The sequence below is a fragment of the Theobroma cacao genome, chromosome 1 (assembly GCF_000208745.1).
Source record: "Theobroma cacao cultivar B97-61/B2 chromosome 1, Criollo_cocoa_genome_V2, whole genome shotgun sequence".
NCBI lineage: Eukaryota > Viridiplantae > Streptophyta > Magnoliopsida > Malvales > Malvaceae > Theobroma > Theobroma cacao.
This window is the reverse complement of record NC_030850.1, coordinates 6,472,748-6,497,585: the sequence shown is the minus strand read 5'-3', so window position 1 is coordinate 6,497,585 and position 24,838 is coordinate 6,472,748. Positions and strand designations below refer to the sequence as shown.

General features: G+C 31.1%; 3 protein-coding genes across 4 annotated transcripts; all 3 read left to right on the top strand.

Moving 5' to 3' along the window:
• LOC18611737 (citrate-binding protein) lies at window positions 25-3,226 on the top strand. Its single transcript, XM_007048152.2, has 4 exons — window positions 25-61; window positions 512-614; window positions 2,551-2,749; window positions 2,837-3,226. The coding sequence occupies exons 1-4, from the start codon at window positions 25-27 to the stop codon at window positions 3,224-3,226; spliced, it is 729 nt and encodes a 242-aa protein (XP_007048214.2).
• Window positions 5,310-9,408, top strand: LOC108660997. Of its 2 annotated transcripts, XM_018116566.1 has the most exons (3): window positions 5,310-5,568; window positions 6,838-6,951; window positions 7,169-9,408. In XM_018116566.1, exons 2-3 carry the CDS (start codon window positions 6,939-6,941, stop codon window positions 8,902-8,904), a joined length of 1,749 nt encoding a protein of 582 aa, XP_017972055.1. In that variant the 5' UTR covers window positions 5,310-5,568; window positions 6,838-6,938; the 3' UTR covers window positions 8,905-9,408. The 2 variants fall into 2 exon arrangements, with proteins under 2 accessions (XP_017972055.1, XP_017972061.1); XM_018116572.1 differs by lacking the exon at window positions 6,838-6,951.
• Window positions 13,684-14,911, top strand: LOC18611732 (citrate-binding protein). Its single transcript, XM_018120188.1, has 2 exons — window positions 13,684-14,002; window positions 14,259-14,911. The coding sequence occupies exons 1-2, from the start codon at window positions 13,736-13,738 to the stop codon at window positions 14,640-14,642; spliced, it is 651 nt and encodes a 216-aa protein (XP_017975677.1). The 5' UTR covers window positions 13,684-13,735; the 3' UTR covers window positions 14,643-14,911.

Below are 24,838 nucleotides of genomic sequence, written 5' to 3'. Positions count from 1 at the left end.
TTCACATCTTTTGCTAGGGATGCAATGACACTTCCGACGTATGACGGTTTGAAGGATACTGGTACGTGGCAAGTTTTAGTGCCAGCCCTCCTTAAGCCACCATGCTCAGGGTTTACAATGGTTCACTCACTTACTACAAAGATTCGGGTCATGGACAGATTCAGAAATTTTTTTAAGTAATGTTATAACTAAAATAATAATAAGAAGAAAATAAATTATAGAAAGTAATTTTTTAGATGGGGTAGTTTAGATTTTAACTTTTTGTTAATAAAATTTTAAATTATAAAAAGATATTTCTTTTGTCTTTTTATGTAGTATTTAAATATTAGTATATAAATTACTTTTTTATAAATTTACTTTAACTTGAAATTTTTAACCTCACTTTCTACAAAATAAAAAAAATTAATAAATTTATTAGTATCATTAACTGTATAAGACTCTAACATAAATAATATACGAAGTAAAAATTTTTTACATTTTAATGAATGTGACACCACTCCTCTCAATGTAGGTCTCACCGTGGGTCCGGTCCTGCTTCAGGACATCTACAATTGGCTCAAGCTGAATGCTGTCCACGATGTTGGTGCCGCCAAAGTGAAAGTTTACATAGATGGGTATCTAAAATTAAAGGCAGATGGTCGTGGAGTGATATCGCATGCCTTCAAACGAGGGGTATATGCCCAAAATGATGATTTTTATTATATGATAAATATGGATCAGTTGTTAAATATAAAATTTTAATAATATTCAATAAAATATTAGATTAAATTAAAACTTTGTATATGATAAGTATGAATCAGTTGTTAAATATAAAAAAAATTAATAATAGTCAATAAAATATTAGATTGAATTAAAACTTTGTGTATGATAAATATGAATCAATTGTTAAATATAACGTTTATTTTTATAAAATATTAACTAAAAAAATTACAGAAGGATGTATCAATTAACGAACATGTTCCATACGATAACTTGATCCTCAGCATACCCTCGCTAATAAGGAGATATGTAGCATTGCAAAACCACATTTTTGAAGCTTAAATGAGGAGTTAATCATCAATTACTTTAATTTTAGCTTTTGAATTTTTTTTTTTTAAAACTTTGGAATACCATTCATATTCAACTATCATGTTCACTGGATTTATTACTATATAAGAAGCGTTTAGTTCTTGTCTTGTTTGCATTTTGTCATTTGCCTCATTACCTACTCACACTTGAATAATCGCAACTCAGACCTTGTCCTCCATTCCTTGCTTCCTTAGGCATCCATTCTTCCTTTTCTACTACTTTATAATTAATTAATTAATGATAGCATTATTTTAAAATAATAAAAAAAAAACAGAAGTGGCATTATTTTATCCCAGGTTACATGCATGCCCGTGGCCTTGACCATGACCTTGAATACCATAAAATTTGGTTGGTTAATTTGCCTTATATTATCTTTCAAAAAAAAATTTACCTTATAATATTAAATTAATTACAAAGTTGTAAGATAAATAATAGGTTTGGCTTGGTAATTTTATAGTCTTTAAGGGAATGGACAACGACTTACAAATAGAATAATTAAACTTTTCTCTGTAAACTCGTGATCGAAGGTCAACAAGTAATTGAATGTAACATAGGAAAACAAGAAATGACTTCATTCATTTATTTAATTGTAATCAGGGTTTATATTATTTTATTGAAGAGGGAGGATTCGAATTTAAATTTTGAGTAAAAGAAAATGTCCTTACCATTAAACCAAATATTTAATACAATGAAGCTAATTTTTTTAGTACAGATGATTTTTTAGTAGGCTTTTTTTTTTTTGCTGTTATCATTATATTATTATTAGTACCTTTTTCTTCTTTGTTTTATATTTCTAAAAATATGTTAAAAACTAACATAAATAATGAAAAATGAAATCGTATCTGTTAGAATGAGCTGCATATGACAAAAATGTAGCTCCAACTTAAACCTAATTTCATTTGAAAATAAGTGATACGTTTTGTTATCCATGCAAGTTAATTAATTTTTAATTTCTCAAAATATTGTTTACTTTTGTATCTAAATAGATAATTTCTTTTTTCTTTTTAATTTTGAAAGTAAAAATTAAATAATAAAGTAACAACCCAATAAGTCAATTAATTCTTTGATTGTTACTTTTAAAATAATAATTAATCAACTATTAGTTATAAAGACTTATTTGATTAAAAATAAAAATAAATAACTTGATTGAACACAATAAAAATATAAAAAAAATTTAAAATTTTTTTGAATAATCAAGAATTTTTTCAAGTATTATGCTAAGATAAAAATAACTAAACCAAGACATCAAACGATTAAATTTAAAGGGTGACAATATTTTTATAGATTAAAACAAATTGGATTTTGGACCAAGTATCTGCATTTGATAATCCCCACACACCAAGTATAAGTATCAAACACACCAAGCACAATATTTCACACATCTCATAACTTGCTTTGACCCCTCCTTTCTTTAAAAGAAGAAATTAGAATGGCTGTTTTACTAATCTTTGCTTGTCTTTTGCTCATGCATTTGGCAAGCAGCTGGCCTGTTGATCCAACCAAAGGCTTTGTTGAACTCCCATTGAACAAATCTAACTTCCATAATGACAAGCCGTATGACTTACCTGTAAGCGACCGCTACAGCTTTGTAGATGGAGTTCACAAGCTTTGGGTTTACTCCACAGACAAACCACTGTTCAAAAATAGCCCCACCAAGCCTCGTTCGGAGATCCGTATAAGAGTAAAAAATCTCTATACTTTAGTCGTCCGTAGTTCCTTTATCCCTTGTTTTATGAAAGGTCTCTAAATTCTTTCCTTAATCTCTCAGGGCTATGACTATTCGTCTGGAGTCTGGCAATTCGAAGGCTACGGCTACGTGCCCTGCGGAACCACCGGTGTGTGCATCATGCAAGTGTTTGGATCAACTCCACCTCAAGCCACAACTTTAATGCTCAGAGTCTACAATGGTTCACTCTATTACTACAAGGCAGGTCCAGTTGTGTTGGAGAACATCTACGACCGATGGTTTCGGGTTAACGTAATCCATGATGTAAATGCTTCGAAGTTACAGGTTTATATTGTTGGTGTTCCAAAGCTGGAGCCTCCTGGCCATGGAGGCACAAACCATTATTTTAAATTTGGGGTTTATGAACAAAATGATTCTTCTTACTATATGGAATCCCGTTGGAAGGGCATCAAGGTTCTGAAGAAAATGTGATTGACCCTATTCTTAAATAATATATTATGAAATTTCTCATATAAAAAATTGTGAGACAAATGTCACAACATATTAATGAAATAATAAATTTTATAATTTGTGTGATGTCTATACATTTGTATTTTATGATTCCAGAGAATTCACTGCATATGTGAATATACAATACAATTCAATTCAACAGTTTTGATTTTGTTCTATGACCAAGACAATATAAGAAATTAGTTAATTTTCTTCCTCATTTGTTTGGGTTAATTTTCTTAATTAATTTTCATATTTTTTTTCTTATGTTTGCATTTCAATGTTTTTTTTTAAACATATATATATTTGTTTAAAATGAAAAAAAATCTCCCTATACTTAATTTAAATCTATCATATGATTTTTTTTCTTTTTACTCCAATCAATTGATCTCACAAGTAACCAGATGAGATTGGGACAGGTTGTTTCTCTGGAGTGATAGGGATAGCCTGGCTCTCTTTTCTACCCTATTTTTGTGGGGTAGATTTTTGTAAAATTCTTTTTTGAATGCATTTCCTACTTTTCAAAAAAATTTAAGTCTCTAATTGACTGCATCCTTGTTTGAACAAAATTTAACATTGTTAACTCTCAAAATTTTAACATTATTAACATATCATTGATTTTCTTATTAAACTTTATCTCGATTTCAATTTTTAAATTTATTTCTTAAGTAATGATTAAAGAACCTTAAAGTTCTATCGTAAAATTATTAAGAATTAGACTAGTCTCTTATGTACGAGATTTGTTGATTACGTTATTTTATGGTGAGTTTAGAAAAATCTATTTTTGAATTCTCTATTCTCTCACATCGCCTCCATATATACTAGCTCCATGAACTGGATGGGCCGACCCATGATCATGAGAGTGGTGTCACGTGGCACCACTCAATTCAAAAAAAATTTATTTATTATATTATTTTTTAAAAAATTTATATATTTAATAACACTATAAACTCATTAATTTTTTTGCAATTTCATAGGAAGTGGGGTCAAAAGGTAGATTTTATTAAAAAAAATTATATATTAATAATATTTAAATATTCTTTTTAAAAAATAATATTTAAATATGATCAAAAAAGTAAATTTATTAAAAACTAATTTATATATTAATATTTAAATTCTACATGAAAATATAAATTTTTTTTTATAATTTAAGATTTTATTAAAAAGTCAAAATCCAAACTACTCTTTCTCTTAAAAAATTCAAGTTTTACTCTTCAGACCTACAATGACTTTCCTCATCTCGATTCTTGACTGTGTTTTTCACTCTCTCAAACAACTCAACTAAGCTTCTACTATAAGTAATTTTCAATTCAAGTTAAGTTTTTGAATATTTAATATTTAAATAGTTTTTTATTAATTTGATAATTTGAATTCATAATTATAAAGCACAAGCTACGCAATCGAATAAGTGACAAGTGGATGAATGATTATTTGATGACATATATTGAAAAATATGTATTTGATAGTATTTGTAGTGATATTATCATACGTTTTCAAAATATGAAAAATCATCTTGAATAATTATAATTTTTTTTAAAATATTTTTACTTTGAAGTATTAAATAAATGTATTGAATTTATATTTTTTTAATTTAATGTTAAAACTTCTATTTTATAAATTTTAACATATTTATTTTTTTAATTATTATTTTAATTATAACACCACTCACAAAAATTTATGAGTAGACCCTACAATTCTCCTATAGAACCATGGAGCTCTGTTTGAAGGGAAAAAAATGAAGTTGCTTCGAAGAAGTTTTAGTTTGTGAAGCGATCCACTTCTTTACTTCCAAGTTATTTATAAATTCCCTTCTTTGAATGGCATGCAATCACAAATACTGTAATTGATGCGCCGCTGGACCTTTTCACATGTAACGAGTCATCGAAGCTCTACCAAGTTAAAGTTGCTGGTTATGTCAGTTATGTCTGATGATTAGGCTACAAGTTTTTCCTTTTGACTGTGTTATGATTCCACGTGATCCACGTTAAAGCAGAAGAAATTTATAAACAACTGAGTTAGAAGGCAGATTCTCTTCCCTTTATTTTGAGACCAGCAAGGGGTTACTGTTGTGAGATTTTCTTAATCAAAACTCAGGAAAAAAAAAAAAAAAAACCCCTTACTATAAGGACGTTTTGGTTTTCCTTTCTTCTGGCAATTCAGATTAGTTGAAATTTTCCCAGTTATGCTTCTTATAAGTAACTACTTCAATAATGGTGCGATCTCACTTTGACTAGGGTCAGCTTGTTGGGTTTGGGTGCCTGCATAGACATTAGGGAGGCTAATTGCTTTGGTAAGTCGAAGTGGGGAGCTGGAATCAAACAGAGGTAATCTTTTCCTCCTTGCTGTTTTTGGGTATTGGTGTTCTGGATCTAGGTTGTTACAGTTTGGAATTTTTTGTTTCTGCTGAGGCCGAATTCTGTACTTCTTAATTTAATTAAAATTTGGGCTCTCTTCTCGCTGCTGCCAATGAATGTTCAACATAATGCCGCTTTGAAGTTTGTTTTTAGCATTGAATCATGAAAATCTTTGAAAGCTGTGTAGCACTAGGTTGTGGCGGTAGCTTGCCGCCTGCTTGTTTGATTCAAGCTCTTTTGGCAGATCAAGATTAGGAGTGTGTTGGGTGCTGAAGTTTCTGGGATTGGGTTTGTCAATCGATTTTCAATTCCCTTTTGGGTTGTTTGGGGCCACTTGAGCAATATATAGGCTACCCGAAGTGTCACCGTTTCATCAATATTATTTACAGATTTTGTAACTAAATGCGTTGATCCCCTAATAAAAGACTGCTTTTTTAGAATATCCCCATCCATACAAAATCCCAATTAATGAACCCTTTGTAATCGTATAGTTCAGGCTCTTGTTAAGCTAGCTTCTACGTCAAAAGGAGTCTTTTACTTGAATCACCTGATGTTTAAGACTCTACATGTCATTCTAACCTTTGCCATCAATAAAATCCCAATTTTCAAAAAAAAAAAATTCCCATCCATACGAACGAACTCACCAAATAAATTTGGAACATAAAATCATTCCAGGCATGGCTTCGGATTTCATAGCAATCTATCCAAGTTTTCCTGCTGTTGGGATGAAATCCTCTGTCCATTCTTCAACGTCATCGAACGATTCAAAGCCCTGCCCTATTTCCTACTTTCATCACTTCCAAAAAGAAAATCTCTGTCTTGAAACAAAATTAGGCAAAGCTTCCCAAAATTCTCTTGATGGAAATTCCAGAAATTTAAAAACTTCATGCTGTTCCTTAATTTCAAAAAAAAATTCAATGATATTGTGATTGTTATTATTTATTAGACATCTGTTTATTTCAATCAATTTTTCCTGTTAATTCTAATTTATAATATATCGCAAAACCAAAGGGAATAAGAAAGAAGTAATAAAAATAGAAAGAAGGACAACAAAACAAACAAGAAGTAAAGTATTCTCATTAGTCCATCCGCAAGGTCAAGACAAGTTATTTAACAGTGAAAACTCTGGTTGGAATTTTTCTACAGGAAACCTTTTTTATTACTAAATATGCTTCTGCTTAGCAATAGAGTCAGTTTCAAAAGCAGTAAAACATTACAATATTTCACCAACCGTTTCAGGTACAACGTACGCTAGCTAGTGGTTTGCTCCGCTTTGGAATTCCTTAGACTGGAGATCGGCGGTGTTTTGTGCAAACCTAGCAACTATAACAGTTACCATTATGCTATTTATAAGTAAGTATGACTGTATCTTCAAGCATCATCTCTGATCTCTGTCAAAATAAAAAATCATATTAGTAAATTCAAGCGAATTGCCTAGTTTTTACTATTCTCACTCATTTTGATTCCCTGTTAATATGTTTTCTTGAATATGTAGAAAAGGTTGTTCCTTTGACTGTCTCTGTCAATTACCAATTTGCTAAACAAAAAAAAATCTAAATATTCTTTTCAGTCGCTGCCTCTGTGATCTATGTTGAGTCCAAGGATTTTGTCTTGAATAAGATATTATCAGAAATTGCAAAACGGTTTTGGGGCGAATGGGAGCTCCGCTTGATGGTTGTTTTGAGCCTTATTCTCCAGCTATTTCTCGTCATCTCTGGGTATATTCGACGAAAATACATAGGCAAAAAATTACCCTATGTTGCAATAAGTGTGTGGTTAGTATACTTGTCAACAGATTGGATCGCAACTCTTGTTCTGACTACACTTCTTAAAGGTGACGTTGGTTTGGACAATAAACTGATTGTGTTCTGGACACCGTTCCTTCTGTGGCATCTTGGGAGTCCACATAACATTACAGCTTATTCTCTAGAAGACAATGATTTGTGGTTAAGACGCTTCTTTGGGCTAGTTTTTCAAGTTGGAGAGGCAATCTATATCTATGCAAGGTTTCGATCAACATCGAGCGCTGCAGTTAATGCTGTGGCCGTTCCAATCTTCCTCGCTGGAGTTATCAAGTATGGAGAAAGGATATGGGCTCTCAGATGTGCGAGTGACAAACAACTCGTAAATTCTTTTTTCTTAATTTCTGATAAGAAGACTAATGAAGGGAGAAAAACCATCAGAACAGGGCTGTTTGAAATTACGATTAAAGATCTCTTTAAAGACAAAGGCGTCGTTCCTGAAGTTGAATTTCTTCGCCAAGCATATACATCATACATTGTTTTCAAGCCTCTTTTTACAGATCTCCCATTCCGGCTTTCCAGAGAGTTACATGATAACATGGTGTACATGAAGTCTCAATCTGCCGAAGATGCATTTAAGTTTGTAGATGTTGAACTTAGTTTCGTCTACGATCTATTCTTCACCAAGAATCCCATACAATATCGTCATTTTAAAGTGAGTCTATGTCTCGGTGGCTTCTGTTTTCTGTCCATGGTTTGTTCAATGATTGGTTTCACAGCCGTTATGGATAGGAGCGAGCATTCAGCAATTGACATTGCCATAACCTACATGCTGCTGGTAGGAGCTATTTCTCTGGACGTTTATTCATTCTTTATGCATGCTCTCTCTACCTGGGCCATGATCCGGCTTCCCATTCCTCGCACCAAGGTGCATAAGTGGTACTCAAGTATTGCTGCTTATAGATTACAGTCTATTAAGGCCAGCTCGGGAATAAAATCAATGGCGCAACATGATCTAATAAAGTATTGCGTCAAGGCGAAAACAAGTAGGTGCACTGGACTCATAAGGCTTTTCGACACTGGCAATCTTTTACAGAAGTACGGTCATACCAAATGGAAGCCAGTCGATCCTGATCTGAAGCGTTTCATCTATGCTCATCTGCAAAAGAAACGTGAAAAGTGTGAAAAAAATTATTTCAAACTCGATGAACTCGAGAAGTTGTTAAACGAGAAAGGTGACAATGTGTTCAAAGAGAAGTTCAAAGAAATGCTTGGAATGGATGCCGATTTGACACAATCAAAAGCTGAATTCTTGTCCATTTTCCCTAGAATGGATCCAACATATTTCATACGTAGCATCTTCCTTTGGCATATTGCTACGGAGCTTTCCTATTATGATGATCTTGACAATCATCGAATAGGTACGGCCACTTCGTTATGCTATATTAGCAAGTCTATATCTGATTACATGATTTACCTTGCACTTGTTCGTCCATCAATGCTGTCCAAAGGGTTCAGTGATGTGATAAACGGTAAAATTTACAAGGAAGCCCAGAGTTTCTAAATGGAGAAAATGAAAACAAGCTTCGTTAACGCCAGGAAACAATTTACCACGGACCTGCTTCACTTTGCTGCCTTTCAAGATCAATCTTTTTATCAACCGCCACGTCATAAAGTGGGAGCAGTGCTGCTTGAAGGAGCTAGCTTTGCCGTGAAACTGCAGAGGTTTGTGAGGGAATTGCGGTGGGATCATGATGAGAAATGGGAAATGATTAGCGAGGTGTGGATTCAGATGATGGCTCATGCTGCAAGTCGTTGTTCATGGAAGGAGCATGCTCAACAGTTGAGGCATGGCGGAGAGCTGCTCACTCACGTTGCCCTTCTCATGGCACATCTCGGATTAAGTACAAAGGTAGGCATAGATGAAGATGATGATGATGACTCTGATGCCTTCCCACCATTTGATGTTTAATTGTGGCTTTTTATTTTTTTTTCTTCCCCTTTCGAAATGAACACTGTAATTTGAGTATAGTTTTCCTCTCTCCATTTTTATCACCAATTTGATTTATATGCACCTCAAAATTTCAGCATGTAATACGAAAATTAAAAAAAAAAAGAAATGAAAATTATGCCAAGATGATTTCTTGATCAAGGGGCTTGAACTTCAATGTCTGGATTAATTAGGATATCTTAGCAATTAACTAGGAGTATTTATAATTACAAAGGTACATATCTTTTGAAATTTATTTTAATTAGTTAATTGAAGAATTTTCAAAGACAAATACTGTATCATCATGTGAACCTGATGACATCATTTAATCTAGTCACATAATTAGTTCAAGGACAAATAATTTTGCTAAGCAAAATACACCTATGAGTCATCCAATATATCTCTATATAGATTTAGATAATTTAGAGATAAATCCAACTTGGCTAATCAAAATTGACCTATAAGTCATTCATTTTATCTCTAAATAAATCAAAATAATTTAGAAATAAAACCTAAATTTGGCTCAATCAAAATTCGATGGAGTCATCATAGTTTTTCTTAGTTAAATTAAAATATTTTAGACATAAAATCAAAAAGATTAAATTCTCATAGAATTCTCTTATCTAGCACTATAAATACAATGTTCCAGCAAACCGTTTGACACACATAATTCAAAAAAAAAAAAAGATTTTGAAAACTCAAAATTTCTCCAAAGTCTTATAAGAATTAAGTTAAGCAATTGAAGAACATTGATATTTAAGCTTTAAGATTTTTTAAGAAGTTGTTCTTCGATCTTATTCTAACAAAAGGCTTTAAGATTTTCAAGAAATTGTTCTTCGATCTTATTTTAACAAAAGAAGATTTTTCAAAAAGTTACACTTTAATCTTGTTCTAGCAAAAGAAGGAGATCAGTTTCATTTGTTCAAGACTAAGCCTTTGAAGCGGATTCATTGAAGAAAAGAACCATAACATTGTTCATCCTTAATTCAAAAAAGCAGATTTTATTATTAATTGGTACCATTTCCAAATTCAATCAACCCCAAAAAAAGTTTTTTGAATTAGGAATGATCCAAATCTTTTTATTTAAAATTATGAGTGCGATGATTAAGTTACCAAGTTCACAATGATTCTTGAAGAGAAATCAAGTTTGTACTCTTCTTTGAATTTCATGACTCGTGCCATCAAATCTCAAGTGAAGAAAATTGCTTTTGTAAGTTGAATTTCTTTAAAAAGTTAATTAGTAATTAACATAATGGTTGCTTTTCAAAAAAAAATTAACACAATGGTTAGATGCAAAAGCATTTCAAAGATTAAATTTTACGCAAAATGTCGGTTTTAAAAATTCCAAAAATATCTTCATAAAAGTCAAATTGTCTTCCAAATCGATGAGGACAGTAAGATTATATAATAATGGCCTTATTGCATCGAATAGGCAAGTAGCTACAATGGATGTTAATAAGATAGGCATGATGTGTAAGATCCAGTGCCCTATTATCAATGATGATTTCTTCTCTATTCCTTGAAAATAAGTTAGCATTTCACACCATATTTGTGTAGATCAACTTACATGTTTCATATTGACCAAAATATTTTGGCTCTATCTCCTCCCGAGAACTTAACCATCATAAGTCTAGCTACTTTTGTAGAGTTTGGAAATTGAGTTTCAAAATAGCAAACACAGTGAACTAGGAATTATAACCCTAGTTCAATATCGATTTTTTTTTTAATAAACTTTGAATAGAAATAACCTAGAAATAATATTTTGATGTAATAAGATTCTCATAATTATAACTCTTTATAATATATTTTCAAGATATACAATATTCCATGAATTTTATTTCAGGTCGAGGAGGCGCTGCAATTTTTCCGCTTCTCACATTGGGTTGAAAGAAAGAGTCCAACTATAATGTCAGCATGATTCAATAATGCATCCATGAGGCCTTGGATACATCGGAGCATTTTCAATGAAATTGATAACTACTAGAGAACAAATGGAGAGGTGATGATTACACTTAGAGAAGCAAATGCCTTCACGGACGTGCTTGCAAAGTTCGGTGTGGATAGCGAGGAAAGGTTCTCAGCTTCGTGGTAGTCTCCCTGCTTTATTCCTCTCTTCCTTTCTGTTATGCTTATTCTTTGGATGGATGACATTGGAGCAGGATGTGTATTGAGAGTTGTGGTGGTGCTACGTGTTTCTAACATGTTAAGGCATTCAGTTTAATGATACGTGACGGTGGATTGTTTTTTTCTGTTTTCGCTTTCCTGTTTTTGCCATGGTCAGGATGTGTCCACGGGTTTTGCTGTTCTGATTGTTCTTTATCTTTGTGCTAGGTGCTATGCACCCTATGCTGATGGACAGAGGAAATCCCATTGGGAGGACCGGCTCTTTCTGTCCCTGTGATTTTTCTCTTTTCAGATTTAATGAAACTTTATTTGATTGAGAAAACAGATAAACAAATAATAAAAATAAAGAGACTTGATCAATTGAAATTAACCAATAGGGGTTAAAGTAGACATTTTATATATGAAGAGACTAAAACCTAACTTTGACAAAATTAAAATTCTGTCTACTTTATTGCATCAACCTAAGCACCCTACACGGTTCCCGTGTTTAAGTTGTTCGGTAAAATTTGAATTCTTTCTCTTTGCCAGTCAATATCAAGGCTTTAATCATAAAGAGTGTCTATTCCTTGAATAAAGATAAAATCACGGAGTATAACGTTTGTCTTGGGCTGATGCATCCATTGCTTTAAAGACAGGAGTGGTTCTCTGACCATAAAAAAAAAGTCAGCATTGCAAGATAACAGGATAATTATATATTAGAGGTCAAAAGCTTAACTCATTGAATTGGAGGAAGACGCTGAAAACCAAGTTACAAGGGTGACAAAGAAATAACACATTCAGAATCCGAAATGCCAGCACATTAATTCAGAAATATCCATTTACAACAAATATATATATATATATTGCCAAAATTTATTTTTTTAAGAGATAATGCTCATTTTGTCCGTCGTACTTTAGTAAAATGTACAAATCCTCCCTCAAGCTTTTATTCAATCCAATTAAACCATGCATTTTACTTTTATTTAAGTAAAATTAAGCTCTCACCTTTACAAAGTAAAGAATATTTTGTCCAACAGTTTAAAAATCTCCTCAAATTGCTTTCTGGGTGAAAAGGAAAGATGTGCGAGACGAAAGAAAAGAAAAAGGGAAAAAAAGAATCTCAAATTAGAATATTTTATAAGTGAGGGAGGATGGGGCTTGTGTAAGGGGAAAGAGCTGTATATCCTATCATACAGCTCAAGCCCAATTCCTTTGTAACAAAGAGGATAAAGAAGAAAAAGAAAAAGGAAGGCGGTGCACCTCAAAAATTTTATGTTCATCGTATATGCCACATGGACATAACAATTACACATCAACATCACTTTTAACGTCCAATGATTATCAATTGAACAAATAATAGACGTAAAGGGACTTGATTCATTTCAGATCAGAAAATTATGAAGACTAAAACCCAATAACGTTAAGAAAATAAAATTAAACCTTCTTATTTTAAAAAAAAAATTTATTATCGTTACCTTAGTGCATCAATCTAAACATCCTATGTCTTCCCTTATTCGGTAAAGTTTGAATTCTGTCTATGTTTTCTTGAGTCAACAGTCTCTAATTACGAAGAGTGTCTCTTTCAGACAATGATGAAATCATGGAACGTAACGGTAACCTTTGACTGGCCTATGCGATGCTCTTATGTCAGTCGCGGTCGCCGGTCCAAAGAATTGAAGCGGTGTTACAAGATCATAGAGTTATAAATTAGAGGTCAAAAGCTTAACGTGTTGAATTGGAGGAAGAAGCTGCAAACCAAGTTAAAAGGAATGACAAACAAAATAGTAAACAGATTCAGTATCAAAATGGCAACAATATTGATTAGGGAAAAAAAAACTTAAATAAAGTTGCTAACAATTTTCATCTCTTTATCTTGTATAAGCAAACTCGTTAAAGAAATGCACACACAACTCAATGGCAAACAGCTTGCTAAAGCTAAAAGGGGAGTTTGGCGTCTTCATAAACGAAGAGAGAACGAAGTTTCCTCACTTTTTCTCTTGAAATATCACGAGATGAATTCAAAAAGGTTGACTTTTCCCTCTGGCTCTTTCCTAATATATAAAACCAACATTCATGAATCAACATTATCTTCAAGACTTCAAACGTGATTTTCGTTGAAAAATTATGGATCAACATTCATTTGCCCTTTCCTACGTCTTAAATGTTTTTGTCTTTTGGCGTCGGCCTTTCTCTTCCAAATCTATTCATACCCAACTACTATATATAAATGCCCAAAACAACACAACGTTTGCACAAACCCAATATTCGTTCTCATCTTTATCTTCCTTAAAGCTCTCTTAAGATGGCTCTCGCAGTCCTTTTTTCGCTTCTTTGTCTGAGCCTGAGTCAGCTCCTTTCCTTCCAGGCCAATGCCCAGCAGAATCCTACAAGCGGGTTCACCGCCGTTCCTCTATCTCAATCAAATTTCAAGCTGCAGAAGCCTTATGATAAGTCTCCAAGCGAACGGTACAGTTTCAGCAATGGCGAACACAGATTGTGGGTGTTCGCCACAGACAAGCCTCACACAACAAGTAGCGATACGAAGCCACGCACGGAGATCCGGATTCGAGTAAGTAAAATTAAAAGGTTTTTTTGTTAGTATTCATTTTTATCAATACCAAATATGTTTATTTTTATCAGTTTTAACTCTTGCTATTTTAATGGAAGGAACATTGTTATTTATTTGGAAAAAAGAGAGATTTGAAGTTTACTTTTAAATAAAGAATTATGCATCAAATATTGAGTAAACGTTCAACGAAAAACAAGTCAAAAGAAACAAGTCTTTGAAAGTCAATGACAAAATATCTTATCCACATTTTCTCCAGGGCTATGATTACTCATCTGGGGTATGGCAATTTGAGGGACAGGCATATGTCCCGAGTGGAACAACCGGCACGTCCATCATGCAAGTATTTGGCGATTCTTCCCGTGCTACTACCATAATGCTCCGAGTATACACCGGCTCGCTCACGGTTTACAGGTCTTCGGTCATACTATCAAACATGTATAACAGATGGTTCAAAGTAAACGTAATCCACGATGTTGGTGCATCGAATGTGAAGGTTTACATTGATGGAGTTCTTAAATATGAAGGATCAGGTGCTGGAGGAAACAATCACTACTTCAAATTTGGAGTTTACGGACAGAATGACGAGTCCAATTACATGGAGTCTCGTTGGAGGGGAATCAGGGTTCTCAGGAGGAATTAATGCTTCAATTTTAGCCTTTTTTGTTGACGCAATGGTTAAGAGTGGCGAAAAATGATATATTACTACTAAATAATCGCCAGAACAGGATGTTGTCTATGGTATATTGGTATTGTTGATCTTGAAGAAGAGGTTGGGGTTTAAGACGGAGGAGATTATTTTTCGGTTGTGTAACTTAAACTCAATAAGTTTTTTTATATAACAAAAATTACTGTATTCATGGAATAAAGGACACTCTGTTATGAATAAATATGTGAATGTCCATTATATTATGACTCAAGAAGTGTAGAACAAGTCAAACAGCTTAAAAGGCAAGATAAAAGAAATGTAATATGATTTCAACTCTTAGATAAAATTAGATTAGGACTATAATTCAAGGGGTTGTTGGCCTATAAATAGACCCCTTTACTTCATTGGTAAATATACACACTTCAATAAGATCCCTTTTCTTCCCCTAAACACTTACTTTCTTCTCTTTAATTATTCTTTCAAGTTATCTTTATTTGTTCGTTTAAGATTTATTTCATAACACGTTATCAGCACGATCCTCTCTGATCTCTCAAGTTTTGAAATTATTTTGTTTTCATCATCTTCAAGCTTCAAAAGAATTTCAACGATTCGGTTTTGATTTATAGTTTTAGCAAATCAGGTAAGTGTTGCTATTATTTTGTTTTTATCATCTCCAAGCTTTGAAAGGATATCAATGGTTGATTTTTAATTGTTTTGGTTGTAATAAATCAAGTAAGTGACTTGATATCTCTTTAATATTTTTATTTTCTAAAAATCAACTTTAATATGAATTTTACTATCATATAGTATATATTATATTCTGTCCCTCAATTGAAAAGTGAATTTGCTATTATATAGCTATTAATGAAAAATCATAACGTCCATTCTCTGAAGTGAATGTGACAAACGAGCTACTAATAAAAAAAAATTATAAATTTGTCCATTCCCTGAAGTGAATGCGACATCATTTAATAATTAGGGTCATGGTCATGAATCTATCTTCATGAATCTATGTATTCCTTGAAGTGAATGTCACATCATTTAATAATTATAATCATGGATATGGAAGAAGTCGTTATAATAATTTACACTATCACTATTTTAATTCTAATTATAATTTTACCATCATAAGTGGATAATAATTTTTTCATCAGAATCTAAGAATACTTTTATCATCAGAAGTGGATAATAATTTTACTATTAGAATCTAAGGATAATTTTGTCACCAGAAGTAGATGGATAATTTTGCCACCAAAAGTAGATGGATAATTTTACCACCAGAAGTAGATGAATACCGTAACCCACTACTCACCAGAAATGAATAACCCATCAAAAAGTGGATGAATACTTTCAACCCACTAGAAGTGGATGAATAATAAAAATACAAAAATAGAAAGAAAAAAAAAGAGGAATATAGAAAACATATTGTCATTAATGTGGCATGAAAGACCATTGGTTACGTACCTGTTGTACATCTTGAATTGTATCAAGCATCACCGAAAACTACAACATCTTGTGATGATTTTAATCATACCCAAGTTTATATAGCACATCAAGATATTTATCCACCCTGAAAGAGGAATTGATTATATGATTGATAACAGAAATATTCATAGTTGATTTTCTTGTCCTGTAGAAGGAATTGATCATTTAATTAGTAATGGGAATATCCAAGAATGAATTTAATAGTAATTGGCATGTTTTAGTATAACTATATTATGAAGATGCTTTAATATGTTCTTGTTATATTTAAAGGATATGTTCTTATTATGTGTTTTAATTATATATATAATGTTATTTCATTTTAACTTTGTAAATTTCTTATTGTATATATTTTATTTTATTAAAAAAATATGGATATTCATCCAAGATCTATGATGTAAATATATGTCTAGTAGACATTGCTATAACACACTATATTTAAAAACAAGAAATATTTTTCCTACTTGACAATAAAAAAAAATCAATGTCAATTCAATATCTGGTAGTACAAGATTAATTGAAGGCTACAGAAGAGCTAATATTTTACTACCTTGAGGAATAAAGTAATAGAGGATGTATTATTTTTTATTAAGTCTCAAAGAAGTTTATTAAATTTTAAATATATTCGTCTGAATAGATATCATATTGAGACAACGAATGAAAGAGATACTTAATACCTCTATATTACATTTATTATCTCAAATAGAAGGTGTGTGTTGAAAAAAAAAATTACTTGCTCTGTTCTTAGAATTAAACTATACAAATATTAGAATAATTGAAACTCATAGTAAACCAGAAGTTTACTAATGATTTTAATGTTTGGCATGATCGGTTGAACCATCCCAGATCAATAATGATGCAAAAAATGATTGAAAATTTATATGATCATTCATTGAAAAACCAGAAGATTTTTCAATCTAATGAATTTTATATACTGCTTGCTTTGAAGGTAAATAAATTATAAAGCTATCACTAGTTAAAGTTGAGACTTAATTTCTTACGTTTTTGAACAATATTCAAGGTTATATGTGAATTCATACATCCACCATGTGAACCATTTACATATTTTACGATTTTAATCAATGCATCGACTAGATGGTCAAATGTGCGCTTATTATCAGTTTGTAATTTGGCATTTGCAGCCATTCATTTGCAAGCACATTTTCCTAGTTATGTAATTAAGATTATTTGTCTTGATAATGCTGGTGGATTTACATCTCAAGCCTTTAATAGTGCATATTAGTTGGAATAACTATTAAACAGCCTGTTGCTTATGTTTATACACAAAATGATCTAGCAGAATTATTTATTAAACACTTCCAACTGATTGCAAGGCCATTAATTATGAAATTCAAACTCCCAATATCTGTTGAGGGGGCATGCCATTTTGGATGCAGCAGCATTTATATGCATCAGGCCAAATGAGTTATTATAAATTCTCCCTATATAATTGGTTTATGATCAAGAACCAAATATTTTTCATCTAAGAATTTTTGGATGTGCGGTATATGTTTCAATTGCTCCACCACAACATACAAAGATGGGTCCTTAAAAAAGGTTATGAATATATGTTGGATATGAATCTCCATTTGTAATTAAATATTTAAAATTATCAATAAGAGATTTATTCATGACAAAGTTTGTTAATTGTCATATTGATGAAACAATTTTTCTAATATTAAGGGGAGAATAATAAGCAGCTGCAAAAGAAAATTTTTTATAATGAATTATCATTATCTAGTTTTGATCCTCACATAAATCAATATGAACTTGAAGTTCAAAAGATAATTATTTTGTAAAATATAGTAAATCAAATGTCAGATGTATTTACTGACCTAAAGGAAATAACTAAATCTTATATACCAGCTGCAAATGCTCCTATTAGCATTGATATCCCTGTAGGACAAGTAAGGATGTCAACGGGTACCCTACCCGGTTACACCGAGTTAGGGTACTCCATAAAAGGGTTCGGGTACCACTTTTTGGGTACCCGTTACCTAAACCCGATTAATATTTATAAATATTTTATTCTTATTTTAATAATTAAATTAAAAATTTACAATTTCTATCAACTTTACAACCAATTTTTTTTTGTTAAAAACTAACAAATATATGAAAAGTATGGTTACTCTAATTATTAATATGATGACATTAATATATTTAAATTAAAAAATTATTAGATTGTTAATTATGTTTAAATAATTTAAATATTATATCATATTATAAAGGAATATAATTACTATTATATATGTACTTTTAATATACATATATTTACTTTTTATTTTATGTTAACATTACAAAAATTATGACTTATAAAATTATTAATTATAATATATATACCATTATTTATATAATATTATAATATATATACTTAAAGAAAGCTTTTGATATTAGAATAGTTTTAGAACCTAAATGTTTTTTTTAATTTCATGAAATTCAGAACAAATCCTTATAATTAATTAAATTAATTCGTGAAACTATTATTATTAATTAACTTGTAATGTCTTTTAATATATATAGTTTATATATTGTGTTAATTTATAAAAAATATAATTACTATTTGATATATTAAAATATTTTTTATGTATGCGTGTGTGTATATATATATGTACTTTAAATATAAATATATTTACTTTTTATTTTGTATTAATATTGTAAAAATTATAACTCATAAAATTATTAATTACAGTATATATACCTTTGTTTATATAAACTTATAACATATAAATCTAAAGAGAAGTTATGAGATTAGAAAAATTAATTGGGTAATTGGGTACTCATGAAGAAGATTTTAATAATTTTTTTATTTAATCGAGTATTTAAACGTGTTAGGGTAATTATAGGGTAGTAGGAATGTATTAGGGTTAGGGTTAAGGTAGTAATTTTTAAATTATTCGGGTAATTAATAGGGTTAGGGTAGTTAATTTTTAATAGGGTTAGGGTTCGGGTACCTCGAAATTATAGGGTACTCGACCCGTTGACATCCCTAAGAACAAGGCACACTAGAAGCATGGAAACCAATCGGTTCCAAAGATAAATCCTCGAAAAAGAAAAGAAGCAAATATTTAAGATGGTTAGAAAAAAGAAGTAGAAACTCTAAAAGAGACCCCTGACATAATTAATAAACATTCTAGAAGAAATTCAAGTACCTGAAATCAGTGAAAATAAAGAGATCTCAATAAATTATGTCATGATGGGAAAAGATGGAACCAGTAAATAAATGTCGACGATATTTTGTATATAATATAAAGCTAAATATTATGAAAAAAAAACGAGGATCTTGAACTTATATTTATTGAAGAATGTAGACATATAAATGATTGGCCAATGTGGAAACACGCAATCAAAGTGGTATTGAATTCAATTGCAAAACGTAAAGTTTTTGGACCTGTAGTCTGTACACCAAATGGTGTAAAATCAGTGGGATATAAATGGGTGTTTGTGCGAAAACGAAATGAGAAAAATGAGATTATGAAATATAAAGAACGGCTTGTCGCACAAGGTTTTCTCTAAAGATCTAGTATTGAAGGTGAAGAGATATTCTCTGTGGTGGATACAATTACAATTCTATATTAACTAGTCTGAAAATATATGAAAAAATTAAAATGCGTCTAATGAATTTAGCTACAACCTATTTATATGGCTCATTTGATAACGATATCTATATGAAAAGCCCTGAAGAATTTAAGTTGCCTGAAGCACAAAATTTGAACTCCCAAGAAATTTACTTAATTAAATTAAATAAATCTTTATATGGATTAAAGCAATCCAGACACATGCGATATAATTAGCTTAGTGCATATTTGTTTAGAGAAGGCTGTAGAAATAATCTTATATGCCCATGTATTTTATAAAAGGGTTTAGATATGAATTTATTATAATGGCTATTGATGTTGATGACTTAAATATTATTAAAACTCTTGAAGAGTTATCAAAAGCAGTGGATTATTTAAAGAAAGAATTTAAGATGAAAAACCTTGAAAAAACAAAGTTTTATTTGAGTCTTTAGATTAAACACTTGACAAATGGAATATTTGTCCATTAATCTAATTTTATAACAAAAAGTGCTAAAACAATTTTATATGGAGAAAGCATATCCATTGAGTTCACCAATGGTTGTAAGGTTATGAGATGTGAAAAAAAAAACTTTTTTGATCTCGTGAGGATAATGAAGAATTTCTTGGTCTTGAAGTACCGTGTCTTATTGCAATTGGAGTACTAATATATCTTGCTAGCAATACATGACTTGATATATCAATTGCGGTGAATTTATTAGCAAAACATAGTTCTTCTCCAACTCGAAGATATTGGAATAGAATTAAACATATACTTTGATATCTCCGAAGAACAATGAATATAGGCTTATATTATTCAAATGCATCAAAATAAAATTTAATTAGTTATGCAGATGCAGGATATTTATCAGATCCACATAAAGCTTGATCCTAGACAGGTTACTTATTCACATATAGAGACACGACTATTTCATGGCGTTTTATAAAGCAAACTATAGTTGCTATTTTTTCTAACCATGCAGAAATTTTAACAATTCATGAGGCAAGTCGTGAAGGTGTCTGATTAAGATCTGTAACTCAACATATTCGAGAAACGTGTGATTTGTCAACCAAGAAGAAAATTTCAACAACGTTATATGAGCATAATACTACTTGCATAACATAGCTTAAGGAAAGATATATTAAAGGCGATCGAACAAAACACATAGTTCGCCAAAATTCTTCTTTACTCATGATCTCCAAGAAAATAGTGATATTAGTATTCAACAAATTTAGTCAAGTGACAATCTAGCAGATTTGTTCACCAAAGGCCTTCTTATTGTAACATTTGAAAAGTTGGAATGCATCATTTTAAAGATCTCTATAATGCAGTCATCAGGGGGAGTAAAATACGCACTGTACTCTTTTCCTTTATCAAGGTTTTTCCTACTAGGTTTTTCTTGATAAGGTTTTTAATGAGGCAGTATTTCAAAAGCATATTCTTGAAAAGAATTATGTACTCTTTTTCCTTCACTTTGGATTTTTTCCCATGAGGTTTTTTCCTAGTAAAGTTTTAACGAGGCATATTCTTAATACAATAGACATTCAAGGGGGAGTGTTATGAATAAATATGTGAATAGCCATTATATTATGACTCGAGAAGTGCAGACCAAGTCAAACAGCTTAAAAGGTAAGATACAATAAATGTAATATGATTTGAACTCTTAGATAGAATTAGATTATGACTATGATTCAAGGGGTTGTTAGCTTATAAATAGATCCCTTCACTCCATTTGTAAATATACACACTTCAATAAGATCTCTTTTTTCCCCCTAAACACTTTCTTTCTTCTCTTTAATTATTCTTTCAAGTTATCTTTATTTGTTATTTTAAGATTTATTTCAAAACATACTCTTTTTATCCAAATTGTTTTTTTTTTTATCCTTGAAACAATGTTCACTTCTCTTTTAAGGCACTAAACACCATTCAAAATTTCTTTCAAGTATCATCATTTCTATTTTAACATAAATATTACTAAACTTTAGTATAATATTATTTTTTTTCCACAGAAAGATGTGACATGTATTAAAAAATGGTCAAAATACCCCAACAGTCCCTATATCTATGAATTTTCTTCAATTTAGTCCTTCTACTCAAAATTACAACAATTTAGTCTATCAATTTTGAGAATTGCTCTAATTTAATCCCTTCCTTTAACAGCATCTAATTTGACTGTTAAAGGTGATAACGTTAACGCTGATGTGACGCTAATGTGGCAAATTTTGATGACATGGTGGCATATGTGTGTCAACATGCCATGTCACCCAAATAGTATGAAAATGTCAATGTCAAGTGCACTAATATGATGACGTTTCAGATGGACTAAATTGAAAAAAAAAATAGTGTAAGGACTAAATTGAATAAATATTCAGTGTACGAGGACTAAATTAAATAAAATTTATTTATTTAGGGACTAAATATAACCAAAAATACAAATTTTTTTTGAAATATAAGGCATATATACATATAGCTTACTTTTTAGATTATTAAGTGTCTTTTCTTATTAGTATCATTTCAATAATACATATATTAAACTAATATAAAAGAAAAATACAAAACAAGCCATATATTAGCTTTATGCTAATTGCTTTCAAAGGTACTTTGATAGTTATAATATAAAAGAAAATATAGTAAGAACATTCTCTTTGCTAATCTATCTTCTTATGGTAGAAAGGCATCAATATATATATGCAAAACAATTTACAAAACCTTTACAAGAGGCTTGTAAAGTAACAATAAGCTTGTAAGGTACCAATACTTTGACCAATAAAGCCCCTGTACAATATATGGCAATTACAAAAGAAAGGCACCTATACAATATATGTCAATTACAAAAAATGGCACCTGTACAATATTTGCCAATTACAAAAAAAAAGCCACTTATTTCAAAAACATGGCAACATTGCAGTAACATCTACACACATTTAAGTACTTAGTAACAAAAACAAGTATACCTTCTAATTGTGCCAAGATAGCATATAAACCACACAATAAACCACAACATACCATCTAATTGTGCCAAGACAACATATAAACCTCACAATAAACCACAACAAATTTTTCTCATTTTTAATGCTTTCTTAAGTGGGCAATCACTAATTGAATCCAATCTACTGGGTTGCTTCTGTTTTGTAATTTCCTATGGCCATATGAACAAAATTAGTGTTTAGAATTGCAAAAATAATGCTAAAGCAATATGAACATAATGCAAGTCACAATATTTCTCACCAATAGTTGTCTACTAGAAATGAATGACCTTGAATCCCCATGGCCAGTTGCAACAACCACTTGATTTGGCCTACCAGCCTATTGAAAGATTTACAATCCTTAATTAATTTAATGGTAGCCAAAACACCAGCATTCACAACTCAATAAAAAACAACATTTCTCATGAAATGAATAGGGACTAAATTGTTACTCAAATTTATAACAAAAGTTTGTCTTTGAGGAGCTGTAGGTGTTGAGGCAGATCGGGTTTGGCATTTGTAAGCTATTGTCCCCTTCCCCTTAGGGCTTGAATGCTTCAATTTTAGTCTTGGTATCGCAACGTCTTGTGAACCGAAGCCCTCCATACTTGCAACAACAAATTGGGTTCTTTCAGCAGTTGTGACTTTCTTCCTCTTGATAGCATTTGATGTAGTGGACCCAGCAACACCTTGACTTACACCAACAAAAGCTTCACTTGGTGCACCAGTAGAAGATTTCCTCTTTCAATGACTTTTTTATGCACTTGTCTGACCTTAAATATGCAAATTGGAAAAAGTAAGTTACCAGAAATATAAATATATAATAACTAAATCAAGCAACAAGATACATAATAGATAGCACTTACTGCTATATTGGACAATTTGACCTACATGTCCTTGTTGATAACAAACAGCATATTTCATTATCCTTCCAACCCTCAACATCCTTGTCTTCTTTAGCCCTTCAATCAGTTCTCTTCTCTTCTCTTTCTTAGGTTGTTCAACAAATCTCTTTACATATGGAGGCAAATCAACCTCCACATTCCACTTAGGCCAAAATATTAGCCCTCTAACTAAATGGAGAGGTTGTTCATAAGCCTTAAGGTATTCATTCCTTTTAAAAGAGTTTGCCAAATATTTTGTTAGGTCCTCTCCTTCATAATAAATAGCATTGATGTCATGCTGGCACGGCACTCCACTGATATCCCAAGCCTGGCAGCTACATGTCACATGCTACAATGACACCATGTAGCTCTCCCTCATCTGCTTTTTAGCATTTTCCTAAAAGACTTCATACATATATGCCCCTTTCCAATCTAAGTCCCATTTGCCTGCCAACCCCTTATTCTTATCTAACTTGGTGAGTATACGAAGGCCATACTCTGTTTTCCACTTCATCCTGTATTCCTTATTCTGAACCAATCTCCTCATCACATACAACTTAATCTCTTCTAGGATGCTGATGATTGGCTTACATCTTGCCTCTATTATGACACCATTAAATGTCTCACACATGTTGTTGTCAATGACATCACACTTGGAGAAATTGAAGAAGAATGCTTGACACCAGTGCATAACATCCCAATTTTTAATCAATTAGTTGTATGCAGCCTCATTCATGGAGCAAAAATTTCATTTGCCTTTTGAACTCTGGTTAGTTTGTAGATCTAGCACAGTGCCAAAATTAGAACTTTGAATCTTCATTTTTGAACTTTTTCCCCCACCTTACATAGATGTGTCATACGCACCTTCATTGTTAAACGAAAGGAAACAGTTGATTGATCGCACTTAAAAGCCCTTATAATAATAAAATAAATAAGTTAATAAGATATACTAAAAGAAAGAAAAGTAGGATTGGAAAGCAATAGAGTAGTTCATGAATAACTCCAAAATCTTTAATATTTTCTATTTAAAAGAGTCACATTTACCCAATTACAACATAATATATATATATATAGATGTATACATACACACATATATATATATATATATAATAAAAAATAAAAAATTTAAATAATAATTTAAAATTATGATGAATATACTATTTTTATTAATTAAAATTTTTTTGACATTCATACTTATATATATTTATATATATGTGTGTGTATTATTATAAATTATAGATAATTAGATATAGGTAAATTATAGATAGATAGATAGATAGATATATATATAATATATATATAT

What these genes read in the sequence shown, in the direction of transcription:
- LOC18611732 (XM_018120188.1), top strand. Translation starts at nt 13,736, where the DNA reads ATGGCTCTCGCAGTCCTTTTTTCGCTTCTTTGTCTGAGCCTGAGTCAG. An exon ending in GCACGGAGATCCGGATTCGA is followed by an intron (nt 14,003 to 14,258) that starts GTAAGTAAAATT and finishes CATTTTCTCCAG; the next exon opens with GGCTATGATTACTCATCTGG.
- LOC18611737 (XM_007048152.2), top strand. Translation starts at nt 25, where the DNA reads ATGACACTTCCGACGTATGACGGTTTGAAGGATACTG. An exon ending in GTGAAAGTTTACATAGATGG is followed by an intron (nt 615 to 2,550) that starts GTATCTAAAATT and finishes TTTGGCAAGCAG; the next exon opens with CTGGCCTGTTGATCCAACCA. An exon ending in GTTCGGAGATCCGTATAAGA is followed by an intron (nt 2,750 to 2,836) that starts GTAAAAAATCTC and finishes TTAATCTCTCAG; the next exon opens with GGCTATGACTATTCGTCTGG.